At 37.7% G+C, this 26,124-nt stretch overlaps 2 protein-coding genes across 2 annotated transcripts; one reads left to right on the top strand and one right to left on the bottom strand.

The window, feature by feature from the left end:
- The first annotated feature begins 1,704 nt into the window (after positions 1-1,704).
- On the top strand, positions 1,705-11,850 carry LOC103715683 (very-long-chain aldehyde decarbonylase GL1-8-like). The gene is made up of 7 exons (XM_008803404.6): positions 1,705-1,993; positions 5,224-5,361; positions 8,900-9,045; positions 9,329-9,448; positions 9,517-9,729; positions 9,817-9,897; positions 11,490-11,850. Exons 1-7 carry the CDS (start codon positions 1,958-1,960, stop codon positions 11,557-11,559), a joined length of 804 nt encoding a protein of 267 aa, XP_008801626.1. The 5' UTR covers positions 1,705-1,957; the 3' UTR covers positions 11,560-11,850.
- A 1,099-nt stretch (positions 11,851-12,949) lies between these two features.
- Positions 12,950-20,372, bottom strand: LOC103715682 (tropinone reductase homolog At5g06060-like). The gene is made up of 6 exons (XM_008803403.6): positions 20,104-20,372; positions 19,797-20,004; positions 16,710-16,926; positions 16,493-16,599; positions 13,195-13,511; positions 12,950-13,089 (listed from the first exon to the last, which is right to left on the bottom strand). The coding sequence occupies exons 1-5, from the start codon at positions 20,199-20,201 to the stop codon at positions 13,332-13,334; spliced, it is 810 nt and encodes a 269-aa protein (XP_008801625.5). The 5' UTR covers positions 20,202-20,372; the 3' UTR covers positions 12,950-13,089; positions 13,195-13,331.
- Between the last annotated feature and the right edge of the window lie 5,752 nt (positions 20,373-26,124).

Consider the following 26,124-nt stretch of genomic DNA (forward strand, 5'->3'; position numbering starts at 1 on the left):
CTAAACTATGGTGTCCAATAATCATAATTCATTCTGAAATAGATAACAATGCTAAACAAATCATGATCTAGTGCATGAGGCTCCTAACATTGTAGGATATAGAGAAGGTTAGATGCATGCAGTTAACTTTGCATGCGGAGAAGTTGTTTTCATATTTTAAATCCATGACCTCTAAATTATAATAAAACAAGTTTATAGTTGCGCCAAGACTCACTCTTTTACCAATGCTATTCACCTAGCTTTAAGTATGAAGCATGGATTCTTTTTTTTTCTTTTTTTTTTTCTTTTTTTTGTGATGAGGAGCTTTCAACTACCTAACTCATAAGCAAACCATTCAAATTGGTTCAGGCTTTGCTTTGGAATAGTAAAAGCCATAAATATATAGTCTTGCGTCCTCTTCTGTATCTATGTACCATCCAATTTTATATGTAACTGTTTTAAATATTGATGATTGTTTCTGATAAAAGAATATGGAACTGGTACCACAAAAACAGCAACAAGAAGAATATATTCACATGCAAGGATGCTAAGACATGAAAATTATTGAGCTTCCTTTAATGCACATATATATTGCATTGCTTAGTGGAAGATTTTCATCTGCTTCCTAATATACTATCTTGTGGAAACATTATAGAGTATCGACTGAGAGGTAACTTTTAAGAAAACCATTACAAGAAGAAACCCATTTTTTCTTTCTTTCCTCCTTTCTTCCCTTCTTCTTCTTTTTGCCATTTTTGACTCTCAAATGAGATATAAGATGTTGATTTATCTATATCGGATCTTGCATTTGCAATATTTTGGTAAACTATTTTTTGCCCCAAACTTAATGCTCAGTTTTAGAGAACATGCAAAGAATGGGCATCTCGAACAACTTTCGTTTCCATTTGTTTTTTCCATATAATTTTGTACTTTCATTTTTGAGTTTGTGTTACCATCTTTATATGTAACTAGCATAGGACTGTGCAATGCACAGAGTTTTTTTTTTAACTATTTATGAAAGGCAATACAATAATATAATAAATTATAATTTATAGAAGGTTTTAATAGCTCAAAAAATTTATTTCACAATAAGCGATAAACTTTAATTCTTTGGTCGATTAGAAACTTTTAATATCAATACTGATATCGTTGGTATGCAAGGTATAATTTTATTTTTTTAATTACTTTTGAAATATAATATAATAATATAATAAATTATAGCAAATAAAAAAAATATAATATATAAGTTTTTATTGTATATTAAAAAATAAATTTTGATGATAATTACACATATTAACATCGATATTATTAATATCAGCGGCCGAGGTTTTTATTATATATATATATATATATATATATATATATATATATATATATTAGGAGAGAAAAAGATTTGTATGATACATCCATTGAAAACTTGCTACCCTCGCTGGTCGCACGCAGATTTGGACACAGCAAAGCAAAAGGTTAGGTGGGTACCGTAGTTAAAACTTGCCGCTCTTCGCAAACCACCGGTCTTGGTTGTATCTGGCCGTGGTTAGGATCAATTCAATGGTCCTGGCCGGCCGGGAGGAGCGCTGGGTCCGGCGTGGCAAGTTATGAGTATGATGCGTCCAAATCGGAGGGCAATTTGGGAAACATGTAAAATAATCGAATCTCCGGGCCGGGGAGGCAAAGGGAAATCGATTTCAGTTGAAAAACCCCGCCCCAGGAGGATCCCATGTCGCTTCCGTATATATATGGGGGGCTTCCCCCTCCCCCCTCCCCCCTGGACGGCAGCCTGTTCGCGCTCCGCCTGCACACACGCACACACTCTCTCTCTCTCCCACTCTCCTCTCCACCGTCTTCCTGTCCTCCTCCCCCTCCTCCTCCTCCTCCTCCTCTCCCTAATAAATCTTGCTCTCGTTTTCTCTCTCATCAGTCTTCGGGGTTCTGATCGCTCGCGTCGCATCGCCGCCCGCCACCTCCCCTTCCATCCATGGCCATGGCGTCTCTTCTCGAATCCGGCTGGACGGTACTCTCTCTCTATGCTCATCTCGCTCGCATTCTTTGAAGCGCCGTCTCTCAGCTCCAGTGGCTTTGTTTATTTGCTCTTCTCTGCGATCGGATCATCGCTTGTCGTTCTTTTCTTGCTTTTCGCTAAAAAGTTCCTGCGATCTATCTGCTCTTGATATTTTTGTGTTTTCTTGAGGGGATCCTTCTTGGGCTTCCTTGGATGGTCGGCTGTTTTGATTTTGACTTTTGGGATCGTCGTTAGGGTTTTGGAGATGTTTTTGATCGGATTTGGTGCGATTCTTGATGTTACTTTGGCTCTTCTTTCGGTGGATGGTTTTATTAGAGGTCGGAGTTTTTCTCCTTTTTTTTTTTTGGTTTTTTTGGGTTTTGGTTGGTTGGCTTTTTTTTTTTTTTTTTGGGCTGGTGTCGAGGGTAAATCGGGTAAACGAATCAGTATTTACTGGCACTGCCCAAACGGTGGCATATATAAAAGATCATGGTCCTTTCCAAGCTGCTGAACGGGAGGCGATATAGTATTCCATCAATTCCGAGTCCAGATTTTCATATATTTCAAGAAATTTCCAAAAGAAAATAGTCATACTACGGTTGATCACTGGTTATTGATTTGGCACCTTCTAACGTCTCGTTCTCATATTATATACATCTGTTTGTTCGTAATGGGCCATGACCTACTTGCTCATAACTCTGTAATGAAATCAGCCAATTCATTAATTCTGTCTTCCCATCTTCAGGGGTCTAGTAGTGATATTGTCTAATTTTGGAAAACATGTCGATGATGTTTGGGATGGCTTCATTTACACATGAGTCACAAGCACTGTCATTAGAGCTAAGCCATAATTTTTTGACCGAACAAGATTAATAAAAACACTCTTGTTTCTCTCCCTTGACATAAATTAAGGAGAATAATTCTTTATTTGATTTGCATTGGAACTTTTCTGTACAGTCAGTTTGTGCCAGCAATGTTTGACTTGAAATTGCATGCTCATGAAAACAATGATGAAAATCACATGTGCTGGTGCAAAGTCGCCTAGAAATTGCTATGTTGCTGTTTTTAAAAATTTTAGAATAGTGCTGTAAAAGAAAAATCTAATAAAAGAAAATCAAAAGATTGAAAAGATTTTGTCTGGATCGAGGCGGCTGATGCATATTGCCTTAAGAACGTGATTCGCTCTCTACATGCGGGCCTGCGGCGATCTAGTCCCTAAGGTATAACAACCTAGCTCAGTCCGATCCTTCTTTAAACAGCATGATCTCTGGAAGGTTTGATCTGAATGACTCCTTTAGATGCATAGAAAGAAAGATTGCGAAAAAGAAAAACAGTAAATGGAAAAGAGAGTGACAGAGTGAAAACAGTAAATGGAAAAGAGAGTGATGGAGTCTGTATCTTAGACTGGCAGAAGAGAAGAGTCTCTCAGGAGATAGACCACCAGTGAGTGCATGTGATGCATTTGATATATCCTAGGGTGCTGAACCCAGAGTCAAGATGATGTTTCGGAAACACCATAACCCCTCGAAAATCAACGTAGAGAAGTGTCTAGCAAAAAAGGTATGCGGTTCGCGTATGCAATGCACCCGCACCTTGCTATGGGCACGGCACGTGCGCACGTGTGTTCACCAACCCACTTTCTATTTAAGCAAGAAGACTTGCTTTCAAATATCCGATGTGGGACTAAAAAAGAAAGGTGTTTTAAAATATTTAAACCAACTAAAATTTAGGGGATAAGGTTGGTTCATGTTTTTTAAATTTAAATCTTTTTCCAATTAAAACTCCAACAACATGGACAAGCACGTCCTTAGTATCAATGATATTTAAACAATGTCATCTTTCATATAATCAAATGATCTAACTTGCTGTGTTTATTGGTAATAGCTGTTAGAATGATGGGCTTTCATGATGTTGATGTCATGTTGGTATTTGCTTTTTTGTCCTGAGGTGTTTGCCTAGTTCAATTTCCAAATAACGAGACATGCCCCTACCAAGTACTATGCTTTTCAGACTGCTTTGGAAGAAGGACGTGTTAAGAGTTTGTGTTTTGGCTATGGGAAGATGAGGCTTTTTTTTAAAAAAAAAATAAAAAATGTCTTTGAGTGCTTTTTTCTCCTCCTTTTTGAAATGAAGTCCTTTTTTCATCAAAAAAAGAAAGAAGAAATGAAGTCCTTTTATTTTTTGCTCATTTCATCTGCTTTATCCCTTGTATCTAAGCCTCTTGCATATTTTTATACATCGTACATGGGAATTTTACATGTATATGGTAATCAAAAGCTATGCCATAATTTTTCTCTGTACAAAAATGTGTTGCTTATACTAATGTTGATATTGATAAATATTAAGGCTTTTATATTTTAAAAGAAACATAACATGATGCATCTAAATAATTGCTTATATTAACGTGGTTGTATATTGTTCCCAATGGCTTCCATGACTGTTGAAATACTTGCGATATTTAATTCTAATGCTTATTTACCAATTACCATGTTTATCATTAATTTTGAATATACGGTTGCTACTAATATGTATGCTAAAACTGTTATGATTCATTTACTAACGTTAACAATAATTCCAAATTGTTATTATAGGAAAAATGCCCTACAAAAGTTTCTTGGTTAACAAGAAATACCAAGGGAATCATTTTGGTCCATGGGGCCCAGTCTAGGTACTTCCTGAGTTCTATGGTGCCAAAAAGCCAACGGTGCAAGCACCACTATTCGTAGGGACCTAGGTACCTGAGCAAGTGCCAGTGGTAACCACGAAATTGACATTGATAGCATAGTCACGTTTCTAATTTCTTGATAGCACATAGACAGCATTGTTACCCCATGGCCTACTTGCATTACGTTAGTGATTCTTATGCAGATTTTCCGAGGTATTTGTGTTAATAATTCAGTAAATTAGTCTACCTGGTTCGAATGACAACAACATGATCTCCTTTTTCCTAGTTGTCTGTAATTTGCATCTGCACTCTTTTCTTGTCACTATTTATTTGAGTGCTTTTAAGACATTAATATGTTGGACAAGTAGCTTTTGCATCAAGTTGCAAAATGCACATCTTTTCTCCATATACTAGCTTGCACATTCAACTTTCAACTACTGGTAGTAGATCCACATGTTTCCAGCAAATTTATAAAGAATCTTGGTGTTTGCGCAAGTTCCTTTTTGCAAGTTCTTGATTGGATGCCAACTGTTATTCACATGGTTAGTTTCTTATCGATCTTTATTTGGTTCTGCAGTATCTGATCACTCATTTCAGTGAATTTCAATTGTCTATCCTGGGCACGTTCATAATACATGAAAGTGTTTTCTTCCTGTCTGGGCTTCCATCAGTATGCTTTGAGAGGGCAGGCCTTTTCAGCAAATACAAAATTCAGGTTTGCTGAGAAATTCCCAGCTTATGTTATTAACTTTTGGTCTGTAAAATTCAAGATCTCTTCCCCATTCATGTGCACTTGAATTTTGTTCTATCCTATGCTGCAATAGCTAAATCATTATGATGTTATCGTTCCATACAACAGGATAACTATTTCCTCAGGAGAATTGTCTGAAATACAAATTGAAGCACAATTTTTTTCTTGTTTGCTTAGCTTTGTCTTACATTTTGGCTGGTTGTGTTATAAGTTTCAGTATATTGCAACTTTTCTTCTATTTATATTTATTGGAATCACCACTTCTGATAAAGTTCTAGATTCCTTGGAAAGGAGGGGAAACTCCTTAATCAGATTGCAATGCATCTTTTCCATCTTCTTCAGTTCTTGATTTTGAAAATGGAAAAATTGTAATTGTTGGCACTGGACCTTTATTTTTATGGGTACAAATTGATTTCCTGAGTGTCTTCTTTTTCCCCTTTTGTTTCCTTATAGGTCAACTAGATTCTTATCCGTCCATCAGTTGGTTCTACCTTATGTTGCATCTTATCTGTAGTGTTCATCATGCTAGAGTCAATGAGATATTCTACTTCGAGTTTCAACTTGTATATATAGACCAGGAGTTACTTTCACCTATTACCTAAAACATATTATAAACCTGCTGTCTTTTTTAGGAAGTGCAAAATATTTGGCTTTGAGACCTGAAGACTATTTAAAGATGTGTGTGGTTCACACTGGTGGAGATCTCACTATTACAAGCTATCAGATAAATAGAGATCATATACAAGCTATTACTTAGAGATCTCCAAGAAACCCCCCAAACCATGGCCCCCCTTGCCCCCACCCCCCGAAAGTGGAAAAAAAAAATAATGAGATTTTGGATACAATCATTTGCAAGCTATTGCCTAGAGATCTTGCTGAGAGTTTTTTTTTCATAAAATTCGAAATAGATTTGCCTTTTCTGTTTGGACTATCTGAAATCAGAATTAAGTTGCCCTTTTAATCTGGATTCTCTAAAATCTCAGCCATCAATAAATCATGATTACTGTTATTCCACATCGAAATAAGATTCCACTCTAATCCAGATATTAAGGATTCTGTTACCTAGACAGTAGGTGGTAATTGCTAAGCAATCCCATCAAAATATTGCTCCTATTCCCCCACCCCCAGGGTATGAAGGAATGGATGTGGTGATGCTACAGTAACAGTCCTTATTTCTTTCCCACCTCCCATCTTTGGTTTTCTCCCTCATACATGTCCTCTCACTCTCATTCTCATCCTATTTTTCTTGTGCTAGTATAAGAATGATATCATTTGGTCAATATTTCTTCAAATTATTTTGATGTGTGGTAACTTATTCTCTTTTTTGTTTTGAAAATATTCTTTGTTTTCATCAAAACTAAGACTAGCAATATGAGACTATAGATTGCATCATCAAACTTGCAATCTTGCATGCAATTTATGCATTTGTGGTATTGAAGCTGGGTTAATTAACAATATATATATATATATATATATATATATATATATATATATATATATATTTAAACAAATTGTCCTCTCAAAAAGAGAATGGTGATTAGCTAAATCATTTACTTGATACAGGATGCATGCTTTCATGTTAATGAACTCATCTAATTGTTAGGCTTCATGTAGGAAAAGTCAATCTCGAAAAATATGCCCAATTGGTATATGCTTAATTTGTAAGAGACATAATATGTATTTTCTAACATTGTATTTCAAAATATTTGATAAAACTTAGATAAATTATTGCTTCTCTTCCAAAATCCTGGTTCCGCCACTGGTGGTTGATGAGAGAGATCTTTATTTGGCTTCCCAAATTACTAACTGTTATCCCGATTAATTCTTTATTCCTATTCTTCCACCTTTTGGACTGATTGTTGCAAATTTTCTTTTAATAATTTTTAACCAAAAATTACAGATGATGTATCAAAGAGGAAATGTGACATATAGAAGCAGAAAAAGAATGGCAGATACTGGAATGGTGATTGAAGAAAGAAAAACAAAGAGGCTGTCGGACATTTGATTAAATATCTCTCTTAAGAAGGATATTATATAAATTACCTCCTGAATGTTGGCCTCCACAGGCTATCTTCTTTTTTACCTCTTCACATGACACTGGTCATGTGGTATCACAGTTCGACTAATTGTTGACGATATAACCATTGTTGGTGGTGATGACTCCATTGCCTCTTGAAGCAGCATCTTTGACAATCATTGCAATTTATAGAGCTTCCTTCATCATTTTGCATGTCTCCTAAAATTGCACTTTCTCCTTAATGGCATCTGTTTTTGGTATAACATAAATTTGACTCTTGTAATGGATGCATATTTAATTTCTCTATTGATGAAACTATGATGGAACTTTGTTTGAAGTTTTGTTCCGTAAAAATGATGATTTCACTAATACATTACTTGGTATAGGCTGGTGGGTTGTCTTGACTTATTTTATGCACCTTACTTTTAGTGCTATGCATTCTTTCATGTCTTCTTATGTGTTTTCATTGGAAAATCAAATTTTCTTCGAAACTGACCCACAGTTCCTGTACTATCTTGTGCACTTTCTTTGAAACTTCAATCATCAATTAGAGTAACAAGTAGCAAGAAACTGTTTTCCTCTCTTTCCTCTTATGCTTTTCGAATGGAACATCAAATTTTCATCCGACATTGATCCATGGTTCCAGTACTAGCTTTTGCACCTTGTTGGGAACTTCAATCATCGATTGGTGTAACAAATAGCAAGATACTGTTTCCCTCTCTGATCCTGAGATTCGGTTTTCTGTTGTTTTTATTGTCTCAAAGGCTGTTTTCCCTCCATACCTTTTCTCTGACAGGGGCTTCACATTTGCCACTCCTATTTCTTTATGTTGAGATAACCAGGGTGCTATTTATAATGTAATAACCTGGTTTTACAATAACAAGCAAAAACTTGTTTTCAGGTTAATTTACTTTATCCAAAAACCAACTTATATGGATGATCTCTTGTCCTTCAATATCTGACAGCATTATACTAAGGGTATTATTCTTGTATTCTACCATGAAAATGTATAAGCATTCATGCTTGGTCATGAACGAGTTAGCAGGTTGCATGTTCCTACTGATTAGATGAACTTTCTTTAACCATGTTGATGTTAAATAGGACTGCTAATAAAATGTTGAAATCTGATTTTAAGTGCTCAGTTATGAAATCCATTTCGTAATGCATCTAGCAGTCTCTGGCCCAAAAATTGTGCAATTAGCTGAAGTCTTTTGAACCTTATAGCAGTCGTTAAGTGACTTGGCATACTTATCTTCCATCTGCTTTTGCATTTTTTTCTTGCTCTGTAACACAGAATTCTTGCTTGCACATTAGTTGATGTCGTTTTGGGGAATAAGTTTGTAGTTGTCCCTATATTAGCTGATCTGACATGCATTCCTCCCCACATTCCATCATAAGTCATGGTTTTAGCATTCACCATTTACACCTTTTTCCTATGAATTCTTTTTGGTTTTATATCTCAATGACCAGACTTTATCTTTGCAGAGAAAGAGTAACACTCCAGATGTACATGGAAAATGTATTATGCGCCTAATCTTCTACCATGTCTTTGTGAATTTACCAGTTATGATCGTTTCCTATCCTGCCTTCAGATACATGGGCCTGAGACGCAGTCTTCCATTACCGCCCTGGTATTAACAGGTTTCCTCTGATATGATGCTCTAGAATCAATCATTCTCCTAGCCAAGCTTCACCTTTTCAAAAATGCCCATGCAATTTTTAGCAGAATCAAAACCCACACTTTGCTGTGCACCTGAAAACATTTGAAGAAGCTAGTGATGTCTCTGTTATATGGCCTGAAATGAATGAGGAAATAAAAAGATTAAGTGCAATCCAAATAGATGGGAGTTGCTTATTGGTTTCAGTTAAGGTTCATGTCATTTATGCTAATCCATGGTTGATTATGTTTTGCAGGAGCGTTGTTCTATCTCAAATACTTTTCTACTTTTTCCTGGAGGACTTTGTGTTCTATTGGGGACATAGAGTACTGCATACAAAATGGCTGTACAAGCATGTCCACAGTGTTCATCATGAGTGAGTAGCACTGCTTCCACAGTTTTTGTTTGCTCATTACTGCTCTCCTTATATGGTACATTGTGCAGACATGCTACACCATTTGGATTGACTTCTGAATATGCACATCCTGCTGAAATATTGTTTCTTGGATTCGCAACCATTATCGGTCCTGCTCTCACTGGCCCTCATCTATTAACTCTGTGGCTATGGATGATATTGAGAGTCTTGGAGACAGTTGAGGTTCATAGTGGTTACCACTTCCCATGGAGCCCTGCAAATTTCCTGCCATTGTATGGAGGGTGAGTTCCAACCTTTTTCCATTTTGATCTCGTAGGTGAGGGTTGTGTGGTTTTCATCACCTGAAACCTGGTTGGCTGATGTTATAGTGCGGAATTTCATGACTATCATCACCGTGTGCTCTACACCAAGTCTGGAAATTACTCATCAACTTTCATCTATATGGACTGGTGAGTATGTATTTTGTGCATGTGCATAATGAAACAGTTAGGTAGCAATTTCCTTAGACATAGTCATGACAACTTGCATTTAGGCCGCCGCTTGAATTTGTGATAAATCACAAGGATGTTCTATGGGGAAAAATTGTCCTGTTATCAGCCCATGTCTTTAAAAGACTGAATGATATTTACTGCTTATAGCATGATCATTCTAATACATCGAAAGTTTTACCTGTTGTAAGGAATATTACCATTTCATGCTAACTGGTTTGAGCATCTTTGTCAAGATCCTATCTCTCAGCCTACTTCCTGTTTAGCCTGACTACTTTAGTACAAGTGATCAAAGATCAAGTTTTGAAATATGGCGTACTGTCAAAAATTATGAGCGGTTTAATTTTAGTAAGTTTGGTTGTTAAAAAAGGTTATTTTTGTTAGCATCTGGAAGATAAATTAGCACAAATAAATTATTTACATGTAAGCTCTAGTGTGTTGGATCCTTAAATTTGTTTACTGAATGAAGTGGGCCTTAAGTATCAATATGTTAGATTTCTCAAGTGTTGGGCATGAACAATTATAGAACGTCAGTCACACCATCTAATTTTGATATTTTTTGAGGCTAGTTACATGAGACATTAGGACTTTCCAATACACTATTAATGTACATATACTCTTAAAATCTTGTTATACGGTACATATATATATAAATATATATATATATATATATATATGTATGTATGTATATATATCTGCAAACAACAATAGAGGCTAACCAACCATGAATAACACAATAAACAAACAGTCGGATATGTTAATCTTCCCATGCAACATTGCCTAGAAGTGCACTCCGTAATAGCCTAACATTTTCTTGGCCATAAAAGTGCATCATGATTGATTCTCACATTAGCGTTTAATTTGGTGCATGTCCCATGCCTTGACTGATCTTTAAGGATACATCCTTGTGGGAACAACTCTTGGTGCATTTCAACAGAGTTTTATAGTTGCTGACTTTGGAACTGACCCTAATCATCAAGATCTAATGGTCATGGTTGTGGTTTTTTGTGACTGCTTGATTCAAGTAAGAAAACTAAAAGGCCACCAGAATCTAGCTTCAACAAATTTGATATCATTAAGCAAATTAATTCAATTATGGGAATTATAACATCATCTAAACGTGGACTTTCTTTTCTTCATGTATATCTTTGTGCCATCTTTGCAGGTTCTTCTGTTAGAATGTATTCTTTCCTGATGCCAGGAAAAATTGGCAGTCCTAATTAACATATGCGCTCACACATGCAAAAATTTGCTGGCTTGTTTATATGAATTTTGCTGATTAATCATTTTCAGTTTTAATAGAGTGAGGACACCAATCTTGCTTGTACAAATTTTATATTCAGAAAACATGGTTCCCAGACTATGGGCATGTTCTATGAAAACTGACTTGTTTCAGCTGTTCTCTTCATCCCAAGACTAATCCATTGCATTGGGGCTTGAGAAGCTAGAAAGCATTTTAGATATGTTTTTCAGAGCTGGTATATGCGAGTAGTCTGGGTGCCTTATTTTTTAAAACTATCCTTTTGACCAATCCAACTTTTTGTCACTATCAGGTTGTTCGGAACTGATAAAGGTTATCGGAAGCTAAAAGCGCTTGAGGAGCAAGAAGGAAAACAATGTTAATTAGTGAGGCTTTCTCAAAAATATGCAATGAGGTGTATTCTTTCTAACATCCTGAACTGGTCTAAAAGCATCTCGGAAGTCTAATGTTGTGTCTGATGGTGCAATTGTGAGCAAGGATTATATGAACTTGAGGCGAACTATTTGGTGAGCTCTCTTGTGTCCGTACCGTAGTGTACTGATGAAGTGATGTAGCTGCTTTTTTCTTGATTAGAGAGCAGTGATTGAGTGACAGAAACATGTGTGCTTCCACCTTTTTGGCATACAACGATTCAGGCTCATTGAAGTTTAAAACATGAGCAGTGTTTGCTACCGGCAGTAAATCTTGTCGGCTGTCGCTTTATTTGTTGTATGCGTCCAACAAGCATTTGGGCTGGTGCTACGGGCAGGTGGCTCGGCTCTTGTTCTGGCCTCAGGCGACTGTATGTATGTATTAGAGCATGGGGAGTACATGCGAACATCAGTTGCGGAGGTTTGTTGTGAAGGTGTCCGGTCCTCTCCGGTTTGGTATCGAAGCGGAGAGGCCAAGTTGGGACCTACACGGTACACTGCTTTATGTACCGTATAGGGTTTATATAATCATGACTGTCCTGCCGGACATGGACAGCCGTGATGTGATCAACCAGATCCCCAGTTCAATACCGAACTGAAGAGGATCCCAACTGCTTATGAAGAGTGCTTGATGGATACTACAGTAAAATTATTAGTTGGGGGGAAGATGAGTTGGCGATAGAACTAGGGAGCTTGAGGAGCCATCAGCTGCTTTTCCAGCACGAGATTTAGATAATGATGCTCCATCCCCAGCTGTGAGGTGGCCTACTCTTGCGTAGCTTCGGCATTTTCACTTTGTTTAGCTGTTGGCTAGGCGGGGATTAGAAATGTTGGTGCCACGAACGCTTGTGGAGGCCAGCCCTGCTGCATGTCAATCTGTTATGTTCAGTCGTGGTAAAATGGGTCAAAAGCGCGCTAGGTGTCGAACATTTCTATGGCATTATCGAGTAGTTCTAATCCATGATTGCAGACAGGCCAACGCATCCAAGTCAGGGTGCAGGTTTGGCCTGTTCCCAGCACATTTCGATGGCTTATGGCATATCTATCCAGACCGAGGCAGATTGGTTGTGGCTATTGGGTATTGTCTCGTATGATATTACCATAGATGGTAGAATTTTTATCCATAGAGTTTTGAAAAATAAAACTTTCACTAATAGAGTTTTTAATAATTTTTTTTTTAACTATTTGTTAACTATATTTTCGAAGTGCTGTAAAAGTTTAAAACATCTATTTGGTAGCTAAATTGATTTTTTTTAGTATCAAAAAATATCCAACTACGAGAACAATTTAGCTATCATTAGTTGGGAGCAGGAGAAGAGACCGTTCCCAGCAATTCCTCCATCAACCGACATAATCTGTCCGGTGATTTATGAAGCAGCAGGCAAAGGAATGCCTCCAAAGGTGAAATATCCCCTGGCTCTGCAATTCGTTCAGGAGGCGTTCGACACTGTCGGATGCCTATGCATTTCCCTCATAAATGATCTGCAAAGCTACGTTAAGAGATAAGATTAGAGCATATATATTGCATCGGCCACTCCATTACACACAGGAAAACACGAAAGGCTCATATTAAACCAGCCTAAGAACCTGCTGGGAGCTATTTAATACTGTTAAAATTTGCTGCACGTCCGTCACACACAGTTGTAACCTTATCGAGAAAGGAAACATAATAAAGAAGACGGCCAGAGCATCCACGGAGGAGACTTGGTGTTATCTGATAGTCCCTAGAAAAAAAAACCATTTACAGACATTCCTCCATCAGCGATGATGACCTGCCCGTTTATGTAAGAAGCAGCGGGTAGGCAAAGAAATGCTACCAAAGATGATACTTCCTCTGGCTCTCCCACTCGCCCAAGAGGGGTTCGATGCACAAACCTTTCCATAAATTCCTCATCTTTGATCACCTGGGAAGAATCACGAAACATATAAACAAACATGTTGAGCAAGAAGCTTATAACGTTTGCAACAGTATAAGAATATAAAATAAGAGCTCGCAAAAGCAATTGCACTTGCGGCAATTTTATCACATGCATAAACCCACAGGTACAAGAAAATTCTATGATTTACCATGAAGCAGTGTGAAATCATGTAAATTTATCATGTTATGGTAAAAGAGGGGAGCACCCTTCTGCTCACCAAAATCAAACAAGATCCTGGATATCATGTGGATGCATTTGACTCAAGGCCGGCCTAACCCTTAGGCTGGCCCAAAGAAGGTCCACTGTGAGTTCACCTAAGGCCGGCCCACTGTAGGGAAGACCTTAAAGACAAAACGACCTTAGGCCGCTCCTGATTTGACTTGCACGGTATCAAGCAAAGTTGCAGAAAATCACAAAAGGTTCAGAACAAGAAATTCAAATATGGTCTAAAACATACTTCCTTCCGGAAGATGTAACCCCTTATGGATGAAGATCTGTGCTATGGTCAATAGTTGCAATGATGACCCATCTGCATCTCCTAACTCATACATGTACTGGTATGTCATATTCCCAAATTATATATACCATGTATTCGAAGCAGATGTAGCCATCAACACATAAGACAACTGAACACTGAATGGGAATACAAACCAGGCTTGGCGAACTGTCACAGCTAAAGATGCAGGAGAGGGACAAGAAAGAATATAAATAATAAAACAAAACCATGGCCTCTAATTTGAAAAAACAATGTAACAGTCCAGGCATGATTCATGACTGTATGTTAAATGAATCATGATGAGGTAACTATCTATAGATGCCCCTTAGGATACGACATAAGTTCTTAATACCAAAACTCATTTTGATTAGACTTAAATTAAGGTTGAGAGTGGTATTATCATGGTCATTTTAAGTCTGCAAACAAATAACATGGTCTAAGCAGTACAATAAAAGTGCAGCCCAATGCACGAGGCTCCTGCCATTGCATAGTCTGGGGAGAGTTGGATGTACACAGCTCTACCCCTGCATGTGGAAAAGCTGTTTTCGTGTTCCAAGTCCATGACCTTCAGATCATGATGGAGCAACCTTTCTTTTATGCCAAGGCTCAACCTCTTGTAATTAGCATTGTCTGATAAAATATTTATACATCTTTTTTGAGAGAAATCAAATATTTATATATTAAATGAACTGAAATGAGAGGAATAAACTGACAGAAAATAATTTATAGTATTCTAAAAAGTCACTTGCCCTTCTAACAAAAAGCCTCAAGTCTCAAACTCTTGAGTTCGAAACTTCTGTGATTGTCGACTTCCACATTTCCTCTTCAATTTAATCTAGGAGGATTCTTTGGTGATTCAACTAATGACAATTTCAAGAGTTATCATTGAATGTTCAAAGCTATTTGTGCATGACATATGGTAGCAATCACAATGAATCCAACAATGGTATCAAGAATCAGTTTCCACATTCCAAATCACATTAACAATTTCTACTATTTCTCAAATGACAGTACACTAAAATTTGAATCCTCGCAAACATTAAGCTACCGGTTTGAACAAGAAACTATGATAGTATCTAATATATAGTCGCTTGAAGTGAGAGCAGGGGCTGATTTGGGTGCATCAAAAATTGGTAGGAAATTGATGTGCCCAGGATGAACTATATATAAACAAACCTTCATGCAACAATGAAGTCGTATGATTGCATGATATGTAATATTAAAAAATGACAAAAAAAAAAATATGCTAAAAACCAATTTATACAACAATAACCCCAATAAATGATATTCACATGAAAACACTTTGAAGCATCCAACATTGCAATTACGCTAAGGCATGAAAAGTTTCAAAAGTGTAAATACCACCTAAGGCAGATGGATCTTACAATTACGCTCCAATAAATTTCACTTGAACAATCATAAATATTCCCATCAAACATACTCTCAACATTGCTTCCTTGATTTCACAATCTTTCGGTTGTACCCATTTCTCAAATACTTTTGGACAACATTGGAAATCCATTTTACCTAAGATAGTTCTGTCTGAATATTCATTAGCACATAAAATAAAAAAAGTCATAATTTTGCCCTTCCAAACCCGTCTTTCTAAACTTTCTAAATAATTAACTTATCTTGCATTAGTCATAGTATACTTGCAACTCCATATTTATCTCCTTATCGGATATCCAATTCTCTAGATGAGATTAATTTTTAGCCTCAGCTCTTGAGCAGGTTTAAGCTTCCAGCAATGTCTATCTAGATTCAACCAATATATCTAATATAGTTCACAATTACCCTTGTTCTTTAAGAATAGATCAATGGTCTCTCCATTCTACACTAGACCCTTTTTATTCACCAAGCTTACTTTCTTAAATAAGTTCCATATCTCCATATGTAGTCATTGCTGCCGATCAAGAGTTGCATGAGAAGAAATGGTGAGGTTGCTTAAGAAAAGCTGGGGAATGCCTATTTGATTTGATTTCCTATTTGATTGCCAATTCAAGGAAATTACATAAGCCTACTTTGATCATATAAATAAATGATCCAATTAAATGAAGTGCATTTTGACTTACTAGCTTCATCTACACTGAGGCTAGTGTATGTAAGAACATTACAAATTTTGGTTCATTGTTCTAAAGTTAAATCATCATTAACTTTTATCAGATATTTATCTAATCTGAAGATTCAAATCAGGTTGACTTGTGGCGACTCCAATTGTAATAGTGGACTGAGTGTGTGAAGCAAGAGGTGCTTCACAATTGCTATATCTAAAGAGAGGCTATATACAAAGACCATAGCCATGACCAACAAAACATATGCCAATCATTCAGTCTATAAATTAGAATCCAATGTGGTGGAAAAGAGCTCTCTTGGACAGAAAAATTATGTGAAGTTCATAGAATGCAAAAATACCCAGGTTTTGAAGAAACTACATAGCAAGCATAAATACAATAACCAGAGATAAACTTACATTTTCCACGAGTGAAGTCCTGATGTACCACGGTGCAACAGAGTTGGTTCGAATATTGTCTTTTGCCCACTCACATGCAAAATTCTTTGTCAATTGATTAATTGCCCCTGAAAGAAACAGACAGGAAAGGGGTAACTATAAGGTCAAACACCATAACTCTCCTGTTTTGCATAATGAAGGAAATGGTATGGCCATATTTTGCTATATATGATCTTACCTTTAGTCGCTGCATATATGGTTCCACTAGGTACAGCAACCACACCAGCAACAGAAGAGATGAAGACAATACTTCCCCTCCCTGATGCTTTTAGAAGGGGATGTGCAAGTTGGCACAAATGGAAAGCAGACTCAAGGTTGGTAGCCATAACGAATGAGTATTCCTCTGCAGTATATTCAATTGTCTTTTTCCTTATATTTGTTCCAACATTATTTATCTGAAAAATGTATATAAGAAAAAGAAGACATTATTAGACATATAAATAGAAAACAAATACCTGAAAGCACTAAAGCATTGGGGTTATTCACAAAATGCATGATCAGTATGGAAACTATTACTGCTATCGCATTAGGTTCAGAAACACTGATACTGAAAGTTTGTTTATCTGTTGCATCAGACAGGAAGAGCATATGTCCTCCCTCAATTCATCTATATGATAGAAATTAGTTAATGGAATTATAAGAATGAAAGAGCCAAACTAGCACAAATTTCATAAAAACAGTTGAAAAAAAGAAGCAATTAACACCAACGATGATGGAAGAAAGCAAATACAGAGGTCATCGTATACAATCGTTGCAGTGTGGAGTCAAATCCAGAATTCACAAGAATTCTATGAAGTGAAATAGCCATCCATGAAATGTAGGATATCCTTCCTCTCATTAAGAATATAATAATAGCCAACTCATCACATTAGACTAAAAAATAATTAAAAAAAATGGGATAATTTGTTGTAAATAACTGATTTATCTATGGAGGACAGAAGTACGAATAGACACTGTTAATATAAGCAGAATTAAAAACACCATACAGAGATCAGAGATGATTAAATCAACCATACAACATAATATAGTTAAAACATCTGCTGTACATTAATTGCATCAAGAAAGATGTATTTTAACTGAAACCAGGACCAAGTCTGGGACAAACAACTACATTAGGAAAATAACTTTTATGCCACAATCTTACTCATTTCGAATTTTTCTGGTTTAAAATTTCATGATCCTACAATATCCTATCCACAAGAGCAAGCATAAGTACCATATAGTGTTAAAACCAATTACTGGAACAACTATTAGCTCCCGCTTATCTCATTGCCCCTGGGCCTTGGGTTAGACTATATGTCAGAAAAAAGACTATACAGACACAAATTATGAACAGTTTGGAGGGAAATGTATCTCATCCATTGGTAAACCCCAACAGCTTGGAAATTAGGAGCGAAGCAAGCAGATGAGAAGAGAGGAGTCACTGCAGGGAATCTCCAGATAGCAGAATCTTTAAAAAATTGGGGACTTAATATTCAGCATTCCAGTTTCCATGGCATGAGGCATTTGGTTGTCACCCCAATCACTAAACCTTTTGTCTCACTCCTGCTACCTAACTTTTCACCTTCAATCTATATGGGTAATCTGGCAGTCAAGATATGTGGGCATCCAAGCAGGCTTGAACGTTGCAAAGGAAACATCAACAATCCTAGAATCTCTTATGGTCAAGACAAGTAAGTGGTCTTGCATGAAACAATTTTAAAATTTCAATATCAGATTCTATATGCCTGCTAAACTGTGATATCCAGGGTATGGATTCCAAATTTTGGGTGTTTAAAACGGTAAATTGTGGTGGGCAAAGAAGGCCCATATGAGGGACAATAGGACCAGCAAAACCAAAGTTCTAATAACATGAACTATCAATTAGACCAGCAGCATGATAATAGGGGAAAAAATCAAGAGTTTACTTGATGTAAAGTTGGACCTACCACGTTAAGTTAAGAAGAAGCCGATGCGATTACTGTTTGATGTTATGCAACATAGTAACTGTTCCATGTCTTGCAGTCATGAAGTGTGATAGTGTCCAATATGCCACCATAAGTAGTAACAAATGCAAACAGCCAAATTAAACATTACTTCCAAAGGTTTAGCTACCAAAACCTCAAACTTGCATAAGAACTTTTGAAGGTTTAGCTACCTAAAACTTCAACTACCAACCATACCAAGCTTCAAATAATGAAATTTCACCAGTATTTTGTTTTCCGACCTTTGGACACTTGGAAGTTGGGACAACTCCAAGTAGGACTAAGTTTGAGCCCATTGCGATGCTCCAAGTGGTTCGCCTAAACCACAGCCATCCAAATATAAAGCACTCAAACCAACCGAAAATAAGTCTGAATGATTTACCACTTGTATGTGTCAAGTAAAATTAACATGTGCCCTGGAACAATAGTATCTTGGGCACAGATGATGCAGAGCATTGTGTTCAACAATTGAAAGATCTATCGGTGTATGCCACCATTAACATTGAATTTCAGCAGCTTCAAAGATTGACCTGTTGATTCAATCAAAAAAAAAAAAGAAGATTGACCTGTCGATCCAATTTGCTCCATTCTTGGATTCACTAAGAACTACACCAATTGGTTAGCTAAATATTCCAGAAAGCTACTCAATTAGCCTTGTGTTATAAGCCCTTGCATTTACTCCTTCTAGTCCCTTTTTGAAGCTCACGAAAAGAACTGAATGGAATGTGCAATCCAAACAGAGTGGGTCTTTCTTTATCTAAGTTCAGGAAGATCATCATAAGATGCTTTACAAACAGAGATCAAATTGTACCGCGCTTCATCCACATGAACCATTATTCATTCGGTCGAACATGTTTTTAAGCTATTGAAATTACTACTGAAACCGACCTCATTTCCGCAAGCAGCTCTCTGTCTGCGAAAACTTGGTCGAACACAAAGAACAACCCCTATATCGCCTCCAAGAACCACATTTCGGCCTTATTATCCAAAAGGGAACAGCACCAGCCCTAGTCCAGGTTTTTTTTAGATGGAAAAATGGAGGAAGTGAGAAACTTCCCGGAATCTTTATTAAGAACTAGTCCATGTTATACCAACAATTCGAGAATATTGCATTCTTGATCATGAATTCCCTCAGGCCATTATTTCTCAGTGGAAGTGTCGATTATTAAGAACAGATAGTAATTAGTAACCGTGCACAAAAAGAGAAAGATGAATGCAAACTAAAGAAATAGACAGGGCGAAGAAGAAGGTTACAAGAAAAGATGATCGAGAGAGAGAGAGAGAGAGAGGAGGTTGATGACCAGGATGTTGAGCTTGCCATCGAAAAGAGAGGAGACTTTGCGCATGAGGTCGTCGCGCTGGTCGGGGACGGAGAGGTCACAGACGGAGCCGGTGACGCGGAGCCCCTGAGCCTCCCATTTGTTCAAGCACTCGCTCAGCTCCCCTTCTTTCCGGGAGCACGTGTGCACCGTCGCCCCCAACCCGGCCAGTTCCTCCACCACCGCGTGCCTACCAAGACAACAACAAATATACAAGGACGAGATGAGGGAGGTAACGGGAGAAGGAAGAGAGGGAGGTGGAGAGAATAAAAAAGAAAAGAAAAGAGACCCGATTCCTCTGGTGCCGCCGGTAACGAGAGCCGTCATGCCCTGGAGAGACCATCGACCGGGTTTAGGGCCGCCGCTGCATCCCACCACCTCTCCCATCCCTCTCTTTCTCCCTCCCTCTCTTTCTCCCTCTCACGGGTCCTTTGCGGATTGAATCCGAGTGGTGCAAGTTGTGCGAGCACGGATAGCCAGCTGCCAAGCTAAACGGAGGGCTCTCGTAAGATCTCGCAATATCACATGTTTGGGAGCTATCAGAAGTAGTTGGAATTCCGCACATCGTGTCGAGATAACCTCTCCATGTCATATTACATCAGCGGAAGGGCTCCGGCAGTTGGCGACATTTGGAGTTTCCATCCTGCTCCGATAGTACTTTATACGATGTTCTCCATCTGAGAGCTTCCATTTTTGAGCTTGCTCAAGATCCATTTTAGTGGATCTGTTTCGAACGGAGGTACGCAAGGTGGCGTGAAATTTATTATCAGGATCCGAATGCCAGAGTGGTGGTAGCAGGAAGATATCAGCTATTCAATGTTTCGATTTCTGGTGCAGAGTTGAGGGCCACATAGGCAGGTTTTCGACATGCCCGACTAAGTTTGCGGCTCGCTCAGTCATCCTGGAGGACGACTCGGCCACAATTATCAAATGGATCCAGGAGGTCCGAGGGGTGTGGGTGACGACCACCCTCTGCTTCGTGACTCTGGGCTATGATGTGGGATAGAGTGGCCTTTCAGGCCAAGCATATCTTTCATGAAGCTAATGAGGCTACAAATTGGGTGGCCGCCTACGTGGCCAGCTATAAGGGTAGTACCATGTGGGCTGGGGATGAAGAGCTGCCTCGGGCACTCCAAAATATTCTATTTTCTGGTTTTATTGGATGTTTTCGTACTCGCCGAATATGAATTGTCTGTCCTACCCAAAAAAAAAAAAAAAAAAAAAAAAAAAAAAAAAAAAACAGCCTCTCCATGTTGGAGTTGGACGGGAGGCCACGCGGCCCATGCCAGCATGCATGCATTCTCCATGGCCGCGATTCGAGCTTGCGTATCCGATTAGCCCAGTCCCCAGCACGCGTATCCGATTAACCTCATCCCGAAGTTTTTACATTACATGGCAAATTCCCATGCGCTTTTGCTCGTCGGTTGCGACTCAATCCGGCCTAGAGTTGCTCCAAACAAGGGCACAAGCCTAGATTATAATGCAAATAAGATAGACGAAGTAATTGCTATCCCATCCAGATCCACGTTACATAGTCAAATGCATTCACGGGCGATCGATAAAGTTCCCATTTAAGCAGTCTAACAAATAGACGAACATAAAAGTTTATCCAACTAATCAAGTTTAAAGGTTTTACTCGGTAGTGATTGGCTCGACGGGACGTCAGCCCAATCAATCGAGGAGGCGTTGTAAATTTAATCATAATAGGAAACATGCATTCACATCAATCTATGTAAGAAAAATTAGCTTTTAAATGGACACGACCTCTTTTGCCAAATAAAAAGACAACACATTTTTTTTGGTAATATTATGCAGCTCTTGTAACGTGCAAGTGAATAATCTATTAATCAGACTGCAAGGAGGGATTGGTGCGACCTAAAGATTTGTTACTAAAGAAAAATGCTTGTTGATACATCTTAGAACCCAACATAGCCGATGCTTGTTGCCAATTTGGCTACATCTCGCTACCAACGGGCCACCTGGAGCGAAGCGTTTCCTACCCAGCTTGCACAAATTTTTGATAGTGGAGTGTCTTTCTTGAGGTCCTAATGGGACTTTTGCTGCTATTAAAAAAAAAAGAAGCCAGGGACTGTTTAAATTCCAATTCCAGAGATATCCTTCTTTTGAATTTGACTAAACCAATGAACTCATATCCCTCCCCACCTGAGCTTACCATCGAAGCAGTCCAATTAGTTCTATCCCACTTTTGGGCCTTCCAGGCTGCGAGAATCCGTTGATTGTGGGCTTACCAAGGCACCAGTAATGGGCCTGATGGCTTTTCAATGCGCATGCTATGGATGCCCTAAAGTACTAGGTTTTTAAGGAGGGGATTTGCTTTTGCTCGATGGAGTGTTTGCTGATTGATCCTCCAAGAGAGATCTGCATGTCTCTTCTTATGAAAAAAGAAACTGAAATAAGTTTCGCTTGTTTCTTAACAGAAAACCTAATTTAAACAATGGAGAATACGTTACCACGGAGGGCGTTGTGTTTAATATGGAGTAGCTTGTTTCCCTCCTCGTTTGTGTCCGAGAAAGAGAGACTGAGAGCAGGGAATGATAGGCAAAGCCTAACGGTTGAATAAATTTGGTGACTAATGGTTGATTGCTTGTAAGCCCTTATTCTCCTTCATCCTCCAAAAAAAAATAAAATAGAGCCTACACCCAAAAAATTTTAAAAAAAAAGAAAAAAGAAAAGAAAGCACATTTCTATGTAATTTCCTGTGCTTAAAATCGGGCAACCGAGAGGTCAAATCAAATAATCGCCTACGGCAGGACCAATCCGTGGCCTGGAGCTTTCGTTGCAAGGTCTGGGAGGCCTCAAATTTCTCGAGACCAACACTATGGCGCTTGATACTTCTACAGCTTCGACAAACTGACTTTTGGAATGTGAGTGGGATATTATCGAATCCAATAAAGCCTGGGCAAATTCTAGTTGTGGGCTCTAAATCTTGAGTTGGAATTTCTGCAGCCTTGCCTTCTGAAACAGCCACGTCAAGGTGCGGTGCTCCTCTCCGGACGAATAAGCCTGCTGACCGAATACTTCCATGCACTTTTCGAGTTCTCTCCTCGGATAATTTCTTCCCTCTTTTTCCTTGGCGGCTTTCCTTTCCGCCATGCCTTATGAGCCTCTAAAGCACGTCATGTCATGTGGGGTCAGAGTGCGCGCAGAAGATGCTGGACCGGTGAAAAAAAGTAATCGTTTAAAGACCACCTACGAAGTATTTGATCTTATTTTCCATCGAACTCCGATAACAAGAAGCTTTTACGAGTGATATAACAGATGTTTTTGGTACGTAATTGATACTAGTCCATGTAGAATGCCTGCCGTTATCATCGACAATCTGTAGTTGTAACAAGATTGTGTGAAAGAGCCGTATGAAATTCACACACATTCTACATTGCGAATAATAATGCAGATCGTGCATTAACTGCTCAATTACAGGACGAGCTATAATGTCCCACGACATGCTTTATAAATAGCAAAATCATTATCATGTCTTCGACATGCTTTAACTGCTTTTAATGCACCGTGAATTGAAGACACATAGCTCTACGGTCGGTTGATGAGTCTACTCGGACCAGCAACTCGATCGATGTTGAGGTTAGCAACTCGGTCGACTATAGTGGCTGATGGCTTGGTTCATGTCGAGGACGTCACTTCGGTTGATTGCCGAGATCAGGCTGACGAATATACACTATATCAAACACTTATATTAAAATGCATTCAAATTCTTAGAAACTCCATTGGGACAATCAGGATTATTATTCGAGTCTTGCCTCGAATCATGATGAAAGACTCTTTTAGCATTAAAAGTTGGCTTTCTTGTTGTTATTCAAATATTTCCACACGTCATAGGGTGTATATCCTTCGAATGACAAAGACCTTCCGTTGTGACATATAAGGTGGTAAGTAAAATACGTCCCTTGATTGGTCAATATAATTCAGAAAAATGACAGGGACCTTTCATTAAACTGTTTCAGTTTTGTGCCACCAGAGTCCTGGACCTCATGCTGTCAAATCTACACCTCTCTTACCTTCATATATGCTAGAGTTGGACGAAGAATTACTTCTCCCAGTGCTGCTTCTCCTATGTTTTGGCCCACCTTCGATCACCATGTAATAGAACTTTGTTTTCTAATTGTTGTATATTCTCTTAGCAACCATTACAATTGATAAGACGAATAAAAAAAATAAAAAATAAAAAAATAATAAGAGCACATAATATTTATATGATTTGGTTTATTGATCTACATTCACGGGCGGAGACGGTGCAAATTTTTTACTATAAGAAGCAAGAAATTACAAAATACAAAATCTCCTCACAACCTTTATAGCTTCCAATAGATCCGTATCTCTAGAACACTCAATTATATTTTTTTTTCTTAGGATTATAAGATATATATATATATACACACGCACAGAGATAAGTCGATTCAGATTTGGACCAGTATCTTAAGTTGATTCAAACTCGAGGTGGTGTCTTAAGTCAATCTAGATGTGATCTCGTAAACTCTTAAGACATGCTAAACAACAGTTTATATAACTTTATATTCTTTACATCACATCAATAAATGCCGGATAGTTTCTATCTCCTTTTTAGTCAAAAAAAAAATATGTATATAATTCATTAATAATAAACTTGGTAGCAGCTGCTATCGTTGCAGTCGCAATCGCTAACAAGTGGGCGATCCCATCAGCAGCTTAGTAGGGGGGAAGAACCTATTGTTGAACTTTCACGTGATAACGTGTCTTAGTTTGCATCGAGTGATCCAGGAAAATAAATCAAGTTTGCATCAACAATATTAGTGGGGGATTAACATACCAGAAGTAAACTTGCACTGTTAATTGAAACTATAAAGTTTTGTAGCCGTAGAAAAGGAAACGAGAAAAGAAGAATGTCACCGGCGGGGCCCAATTTTGTTATGGTGATGCATGTGAAGGCACAGAACTCATGCTCTTTATTTACTTTGTGCAAATTATGAACCTTCATAGCTCCAATATTTACTGTTTTCAACATATTCAGTAATGTTTAAGCCAAGAGAAACGGATTCTCTATTACCCGAATTAGATTTAGTGAAAAAGTCTGTATTTTTAAATGAAATGAGAAAATCTACTATTTGATTTCTACCGTTTGATTCATAAAACAATATATTTGGAATCAAGTTAAAGACCCAAACGAGAGAGAGGTTTTATTCCTTTGTGGGGGAAGCAACAAAGTCGCGTGTACGAAAAAGAATAGGGATTGTTTTTTTTTTTTTTGAGCAAAAAATAAATGATTATTGTAGTATATATGTCATGGATCTGCTCTTCTTGATCAATGCGCACAATATCTTCTCAAACGAAGTTTTTGACTGCAAGAACTTGATTGAGTGGACTGGGGTTCTTCTGTTGTATTCTACCGGCACATTAATTTTTAGGTTCTTTTGGTTGCACAAAAGATGATGTTTTTAATTTTTTTGAGGGTGTTAAATCTGCAATCAGTTAATACCAATACTAGTTACACCACAATTAATTCTACCTTCTAAACTAGTTTTTGAAATAATGAAAATTGAAAAGTTGACTATGAGTATATGTGGTCACAAATTACTTCTTTAATGATATGAAAAGTAGATAATACCTTATGTGATGATTACTATTTTTTTTTTACTAGCTCTACATTAGGTCAAAATAAAATTTAAGAATGTAATTTTCTCGTAAATTTTTCTCCCACACTCCCACCATTTAAATTTTAGTATTATTGTCAGACTAAAGATTTAAATCCAATCAAATTCAATTGCAAGTACCATCATCAACCTATGATCAGCTCTAAATGACTTGTATTGTAGCATCCCCTAACAATACATATAGAATATGAACCGGATCTGCTTTAAAACCAGTTGTAATGATCTACGTATTAATTCAAAAAAGATAACTAAAATGCATTATATGAGATTTTTGACCATTATATAAATCAAAGATGCATCCAGTATATAATCGATATGGAGTAAACATAAGCCTATATGATTTTTTTTTTTTTTGAAACAATATAGAATTAATACTTTAAGTATAGCTTGTTGCATCTTGTCATTCTCCAGGTCCAGGCTTGTTTGGCCATCATCGACCAAACTTTCCAAGCCACCAAGGCCAAATAATGCCAAAACACAGAAGTTTTTTAAGTAGACCCCACAGTTACGGCATCATGTCATGTATTTATACCATGATGCCTTTCAAACGGATTACCCTGTCACACACTCAATGTCACATGGTGCAAGACCATTTGTCACGTAATTGAATCTAGAATATTTGACAAATGACCAGTTAAATATCGGAA

Source organism: Phoenix dactylifera, chromosome 8, assembly GCF_051530095.1.
Source record: "Phoenix dactylifera cultivar Ajwa chromosome 8, Ajwa_hap1_PhDact_Kaust_v1.1, whole genome shotgun sequence".
NCBI classification, from domain to species: domain Eukaryota; kingdom Viridiplantae; phylum Streptophyta; class Magnoliopsida; order Arecales; family Arecaceae; genus Phoenix; species Phoenix dactylifera.

What these genes read in the sequence shown, in the direction of transcription:
- LOC103715683 (XM_008803404.6), top strand. Translation starts at nt 1,958, where the DNA reads ATGGCCATGGCGTCTCTTCTCGAATCCGGCTGGACG. An exon ending in TTCTCGAATCCGGCTGGACG is followed by an intron (nt 1,994 to 5,223) that starts GTACTCTCTCTC and finishes TTGGTTCTGCAG; the next exon opens with TATCTGATCACTCATTTCAG. An exon ending in TTCCTGCCATTGTATGGAGG is followed by an intron (nt 9,730 to 9,816) that starts GTGAGTTCCAAC and finishes CTGATGTTATAG; the next exon opens with TGCGGAATTTCATGACTATC.
- LOC103715682 (XM_008803403.6), bottom strand. Translation starts at nt 20,201, where the DNA reads ATGGGAGAGGTGGTGGGATGCAGCGGCGGCCCTAAACCCGGTCGATGG. An exon ending in ATGGCAAGCTCAACATCCTG is followed by an intron (nt 16,927 to 19,796) that starts GTCATCAACCTC and finishes TACATTTTTCAG; the next exon opens with ATAAATAATGTTGGAACAAA. An exon ending in GGACTTCACTCGTGGAAAAT is followed by an intron (nt 13,512 to 16,492) that starts GTAAGTTTATCT and finishes GATTCTTCCCAG; the next exon opens with GTGATCAAAGATGAGGAATT.